The 6,987-nt window shown below is 37.6% G+C and overlaps 1 protein-coding gene across 4 annotated transcripts in view; it reads left to right on the forward strand.

Annotated features, from left to right (window-relative positions):
* The window catches only part of KIF1B (kinesin family member 1B), an 84,298-nt gene that overhangs the window by 19,070 nt on the left and 58,241 nt on the right, over window positions 1–6,987 (forward strand). For 3 of the 4 annotated variants that reach the window (XM_010011518.1, XM_010011519.1, XM_010011520.1), the window contains exons 4-8: window positions 1,674–1,739; window positions 3,529–3,707; window positions 4,460–4,571; window positions 5,595–5,672; window positions 5,917–5,982. In XM_010011518.1, the coding sequence (XP_010009820.1) occupies window positions 1,674–1,739; window positions 3,529–3,707; window positions 4,460–4,571; window positions 5,595–5,672; window positions 5,917–5,982 (501 nt within the window). Of the gene's footprint in view, window positions 1–1,673; window positions 1,740–3,528; window positions 3,708–4,459; window positions 4,572–5,594; window positions 5,673–5,916; window positions 5,983–6,716; window positions 6,735–6,987 lie in introns of all 4 variants that reach the window. The other variant, XM_010011517.1, reaches the window with a different exon arrangement.

Here is a 6,987-nt window from a genome sequence, read left to right on the forward strand (position 1 = left end):
AGGTAGCATTACTGATCATCATGCCAGGAACATTTTGTGGAAACAAGTTTCCCAAAGCTAAAAACTGAATTATATTTATTATTCAGCTATTTTTTAACCAAGATTGGTAAGAAAAAGTGTATGAAAACACTTTGAGATCCCTCCGCAAGAAATACTTTGTAATTGAGTATTCTATAGCTGTTGGTTGTGTGGCACTTGTTCTGCAGGCCTTCCTCAGCGCGTAGGTGCTGACTGTGAAGCAGGTTTGTTGGAAGATAATGTGTTCCTCCATTCCCAAAATAGAAACCTGAGGTTGGGTTTCAGTTTTAATAAACAAATATGTTGAACAGCTTGAGTCGTCATTCTGCTGCAGGTTTGCAGTAGACATTGGCCCTGTGCCACAGGTGTGAAATAGAGGACACACAGTTTTGTTCTCTGTTAATAACATGAGCATACATCCCAAAATAGGTTGCAAGTGTTCTAGTGATTAGCTTAAAATAACATTGGAAGAGCTAATGTGATAAAGGACAGAATTCTTCTATCTAAGCATTTTGGGTTTATTAAACAGTGTTTTTATTTACAATGTGACAGGTGAAATGAGCTGAAAATCTGTGACAAGAGCTTCATGCTAAAATTTTTTGTTGTAATCTTGATATCCCTATTTGTTTTTCTAAAACTGCAAATAAATACAAATTAAACATATTGTCTAAAAATCCTGTAGATTTAATAATGCTCCTGTCACCTACTACAGTTTTAAAACAAAATAATTTCCCTTCAATTTCACTGCACAGCCTTTCTCTAAAAGTACAGAATGAACTGTCTGTTGAGGGAGACCCAGTTGTGTCTGTTCTCACATACACAGAAGGTACAGCACAATCATGTTTGAAGTAATACAGGTTGTTGACATTAAATTCTTAGGTGTTGACAAAAATCCCTGTCTGCCAGTCCCTAGTGTGGAACTTCGATACTTCAACCGTGTGTTGACTGGATACTTCAGAGTCTGTACTTTCCAAATTGCCTGTATTCTTCATAATCTGTTTATTTTTCATACAGTGGCTTGTAGATTTTTGTTCAGAAACCTCTTTCTACTCCATTCCTCTCTGTATCCGTGCTTTCTAATCTCCAAATAGATATCCATAGCTACTGAATTGCCCACTGTTCATCTCTTCTTCCTTTATTATCTCAATTTTAGGTGTCTCATTTCAGTTACTTGTAGACAAGCACTCTAGAAGCAGTAGACTGTTTATAGTTAAAACATCCTTCATATGAAGATACTGTTAACAAATTTTGAAATCATTTCTGCCTGATTTAAATCTGAACCCTGGAACCTCAGCACACTGAATAAACAGACTTGTTTTTATGAGACTAGGAGAGGATTAAGGATTTTAATAATTCCTTTCTAAAATTAGTGCTTCCCATTTCAGTTGTTATAGGCTTCTTCTGTTTTATAGTACAGAATAACAGTGTTTGTTAAACCTAAAACAATTGTGGAGCTACTATATAAAATAAGGTTGAATGATAGTGATGTAGAATTGAGGTAAGTCTCTTCGCAGCAAGGCTGTATGTGGTTGCTGTAACAGGTCCCTTTTCTTCCCCTTCCCTCAATCTAAAGCCTATTTAATGACATGTCATAGTAGTTACTTGTTAACACTCAGGAAAGACTAAATTCTGACTCAGGTTTAATCTGTTTCCAGCTGTGTGAAGAACTGTTTGAGAAAATCAATGACAACAGCAATGAGGAAATGTCATATTCTGTAGAGGTGAGTATGGTGAGGGATCAAAGAGTATCTGTGTGCTGGACATCAAACTGAGCTCAGGTGCTGCATTATTGATGTTGCATTAAGATGCTGTGGGGTTTTTAATTTCATTTTACTTTAAGCCTTTTGTCTTTTCTGTTTCATGTTTGAGGCAAATGCAGCTAAAACCTGTCTGGGACATTTTCCTTGCCAATTGTTACAGTCATAATTTATACCCTATTTCCCAACAGGACTTGTCTACATAGCTCAGTCTTACCTGACATCTGTTAGTAGGGTTGGTTTAGAGAGAAAAATTGTTTAAGCTGTGCATACATAAGAAGTTTGTCAGTACTTAATTTTTCTTAATTATTATCCTTACTTAGGTTGGGTAGTGTTTAGAAAGTGGTTTTCATTTGCTGTCATACTACACCATTTCTTTTTCTGTCTTGTCTCCCTGCACCAAACAAGAATAAAAGTAGCCACTTCATAGAAAGACTATTTCCTGTCTTTTACTGGGTTATTTTCCCCCAATCAGTGTTAATGGCTTGACATGCAAATATGTTGCACGCTAGGAAGAAAGGAAGGACAAAAAGCTGGTAGAATTCAAATGTGATTATTATTAAAGAAATATGAATTCCAATCACTGCTGCTTCTAAATTACAGAACTGGAAAATTACTAGTTCTGTGGCCCTGAATCTGTCCATTTTAACACTTCATTTAGTTGCATTTCATTAACATTTGATGACTTAATGCTTGAATACCATAGGACTATCACGTTTAGGATTTGTGTATGAGAAGATTCCCACATTTTCCTGATGTTTTTTCTGTTTCGTAGTTGGTCATGGTTCTGATTATGTCTCCAAGAATAGATTTGTGCATATGAGAGAGAGAGAGAGAAATAGTCTCTCTTATAATGGAAATCCAAAAGAACGAACATCTGACAAATGAGCAGAAAAGGGAGTCAGGAACAGTGATGAAAATGTATAAATAATGTTATGTGATCTGGTTTGGGTATAGAATTCATTTATTTGAATTGCACTTACACAAAAAGAGATCTTCAATCTCTAAATTTAGAATTTTAGAGATGGAAATTTAGCTTGCATCTCTAATCTTTCCCCAGAATGAAAGTAAATAACTTCCTGTCTCTTTTAATATTAAATATCTTGACTGCTGCAGCTACCAAGTACCTGTTGGACTGGGATAAGCCTAGTGCCACGAGAAAAATAGAAATTAAAGAATGCATTTAAAAATAAGCTCAGCTTTATAATTTATTTCAAAGGATGCAGATTCCAGATTACCATAGTTTGAATAATTGTACTGATGACTCAGGAATACAGCAAGATGTGGGTATAGCTTAGAATCAAAAGTTGCTTCTGCATATGAAGAAATTAATTCGTTCTTCCCTTCTTAAGTTTGCTTTGGAGGCTCATAAGAGAGATTCCTTGTAAGCAGATTCCTCTTACCATCTGTCTTGTTTGCCTCTTTAGAAAGATAGTTTTGCTGCTGTGTCATAGTAAAGCTGTTAAGCTGATTGTGAACTCAAGTGTGTAATTTTTAATTAAACACCAGTGCTTTTTGAAATGGTTGAGGGATCTGTACATGAATGTGAGTCCTGCAGCTTGTGCTGGAGATCTGAGGCATGAGACTAGTGGCTCTTCTTCCCTTCTGCCATTGTCTCAAGCTGTTAAATGAACTGAGACACTCACCTGCGGCATAGGGAGTTTCTACCAGTGGCACCCTGAAAAGCTGCAGGGCTGCTTGCAGAGGAAGCCTTAGGAAACACTAAATTGTCCATGCAAATTCCTGTTTTCAGGTGAGTTACATGGAGATTTACTGTGAGAGAGTCAGAGACTTGTTGAACCCGAAGAACAAAGGGAATTTGCGGGTGCGAGAACATCCTCTGCTTGGACCATATGTGGAAGATCTGTCCAAGTTAGCAGTCACGTCTTACACAGACATTGCTGACCTCATGGATGCTGGGAACAAAGCCAGGTCAGTGATGATAGCACATTGTATATATTTATCTCTGTTGTGGGGATATATGGCATATAGCAGGAAATCTAAAATATCTTCTGTGATGCATTGGCACTTTTGGAAGAAGCTCAGGAAGAGTATTATGTGCTTCAGGCTGTTGAAACATGCACTGATCAATGCTGTTAAAAGGCTGAAATTGATTTGTGTGGGGAACCAGCAGTGCAAATCACTGTATAGATATTTAAAGCTTGTAATGCCTTGAGATGAGGTGTGTAGATAATTATACTGGCTTTTAGTTCTGCCTTTGTTGTGTACTCTATCACTATATTGGTATAAATACACATGTGAACACAGTCTCCTCTTTCATTCAGTCAAGTGGCCAGGACTTAAGTTGCCATTTTAGCTTTAGGTTCTGCTTCATTAGTAGCTGTTTTCATGTCAGCTGTAGGCTCCACTTAACAATGTGTGGGAAAGATTGATACACATGCTGCTTGTGTTTTCTTGGGTGTTTGAGTGTAAGGTAGATTACTGAGTACACAGATTGAGGAAGCTCTCTTTAAGCTGTGATGAAGATGGGAGTAATTCAGGAGTGAAAAATCACAGGGTTTGTTAATGGCAGTCGAGGTGGCTTTGTCTTGGTTACAGGGTAGAACATCAGCTATACAGCCTCTTGGTCTTCCTCCGCAGCTGTTTTCAGCCCTGCAGGTAGTTGTACTTACAGCACAGAGGCTACTGTTTTCTAAACATGTCTATATCTGTTTATATTTTAGGACTGTGGCAGCTACCAACATGAATGAAACCAGCAGCCGCTCTCATGCTGTGTTTACAATTGTCTTTACTCAGAAGAAACATGACACAGAAACTAATCTTTCCACAGAGAAGGTATGTTACAAATAAGTGGCTTTCTGATTGTTCTTTACAAATCCTCCCTGCAATGACTTATTCCTATTGGCGGTATGGTGATAAAATGAGAATTAATTGGGTTTTCTGGTGTTCTCTTTAAGGGTGAACTAGCTGTGTGCCATGACAGGGCCTTTTTATTTCCTATGGGGTTTTTGTTTGAATGTAATCCTACAAATTCTGCATATATTCTCCATCTAAATAGAGAATATGTGCAGGATGAGAATATAGAGACGTGGGGAAATGGGGCCTTAAGGACTAGGTTCTATGGGAAGGGATATAGGAAATAAAAGAAGTTAATTTTCCCTAGTCTTATCCCAAAACTTTCTGTGGTTTTGCTTCTCGGTGCAAAATCTTTGCCTCTTTAGTTCTTTTCTGTAGACACAGGAACTGGGATGAGTGAGACTTAGGCACTTTTGGGAATTTGCATATTAAAAGGAGGTGCACTGTTTAGCATGGGATAGTTTTTTCTGCCTTCTGTTACTCTGAAATAGAGGCTACGTGCAGAAGTAGCTGAAATACAGGTAATGTTCATGTTTCCGAACTGACTATCGTGGATAGATCTGAAAAAAATGATATATTGAAGACTCCACCCCCTGTAAAATTATCATTAACTGACATGCAGTCTGTTTAGGTAGGCCAGTGCATTGTTGTTGATGTCTCTAGAGTCAGGATGAAACATTAAGTTTCTCTTCTTAGGAGATTCTTGTGCTGTCAGCAGCAGTTTTGACTTCTCTTCTGCTCTGTTCACGCAAGACCTCATTCTCTCTTTTTAGGTAGAGGGGTATAGTAATACTTAAACTAGAGTATAATCCCAGACACCTCTGATCCATAAGGTAACAGAATCAAGCTAATAGTTTGTGAAAACTTGGACCGTAGTTTTAAGCACACTGTGGTGAGTTTTTTAGACAGTGCAGTTATTCTCATGCTGTAGAATTCTTTGAAGTTTTGTTCTTTAGCTCTCCAAGAGCTAATTCTCATCGTTGATGTGCTTTCTCTCCTCAGGTCAGCAAGATTAGCCTTGTGGATCTAGCTGGGAGTGAGCGAGCTGATTCAACTGGTGCCAAAGGAACCCGATTAAAGGTATGGGGCCATCCATGTGTGGGGAAAGAAAGGGAAGTGGGTGCACAAGCTTGACGTGGGCTCTTCACTTGGCAAATAGTGAAGAAAAGAAACGATTGTTATTATAAGCATGGAAAAGATAATTGCAAACTGAAGACTTTTTCCCCTCTCTGATCGTGGATGTGACAATTGGCTTGTTTAGTCTGCAGAGGTTCATGGTTGAACAATTTTAATTACTATATAATACCGGATTTTCTTTTCCCAGGAAGGAGCAAATATAAACAAGTCTCTCACAACTCTGGGCAAAGTTATTTCAGCACTGGCTGAGGTGGTAAGTACAGCATTTAGTTACCTGCAACAACCTATTCAAAACTTGGAAAGCTGAGACAGTAAAAGCTACATACAGCAGAATCATTCATGTTCTTGGCTTAACATTCTGAGCCAAATTAGCTGTGTGTATTTTGGTAGATGAATAGTGTTGATGGTATTCTGTGAATGTCATGCAGGCTGGTAGAAACTTTGTTGGTAAGTTGAAGCATGTGTTTATTTAGCTGTGAGGAAGCCTTGCAGAAGCAGCTAATTGCTTGTGTAAGAGACATGTTCACGTAGCAAGCTTTTAGTTCTGCAGAGCGGTTACTTTATTTGAAAGAATAAGTTTAGAAAACTAACTGCAGGTTTTTGGTTAAACATTTTAGAAATACTAGTGTTGATTATCACTGGCTTTTGTTTAATGGCAAAACTTAATGTGTTGAGCTGAGTGAGCATATGTTGAACACAGTGTTGTAGGTTTAGAATAATACTTTATTTTTTGTACTCAACTGCTATTTAAGAACCCCAAGTAAATTACTGCTGTTCCTTTTCCAAGTGAATTCTCAACAGCTTGGGCAGGTTGAATATACTTAAGTGCTTTTTAGACTTATCTTTTTTTCATGAAAACTCTTCTCATTCATTGAGCTTCTCAAGAAAAGCAAATACTGTCCAAGCTAACATGGCAATTCTGTATAAAGCTCTGTTAAGAAGCTCATCTTGTATCTTCTCCCTCTTTCTTTAATGCTTTCAATTTAGGATAACTGCACCAGCAAGGTATGATGGGCTGGGTAGTAGTGGATGTTGTCTTGTTTTGCCTGAGTGTAAGATTTTGTTCTATTCACTTCAGGAATCAAAGAGCAGGGATCTTTTATGTCAGATCCTTGAGAAATTCCTGTAACTATAAATTATAATCATGAAGCCTGAGAATTATAAGTACTATAATTTAAAAATGTTCTAAGGTTGGGGATAAAGTAATGAAAAGTACACATTTAAGTATGTATTTAGGAATATTCTTTTATTGCATTCC

Source organism: Nestor notabilis, unplaced genomic scaffold (genome assembly GCF_000696875.1).
Source record: "Nestor notabilis isolate BGI_N333 unplaced genomic scaffold, ASM69687v1 scaffold5003, whole genome shotgun sequence".
Classification (NCBI taxonomy): Eukaryota; Metazoa; Chordata; class Aves; order Psittaciformes; family Psittacidae; genus Nestor; species Nestor notabilis.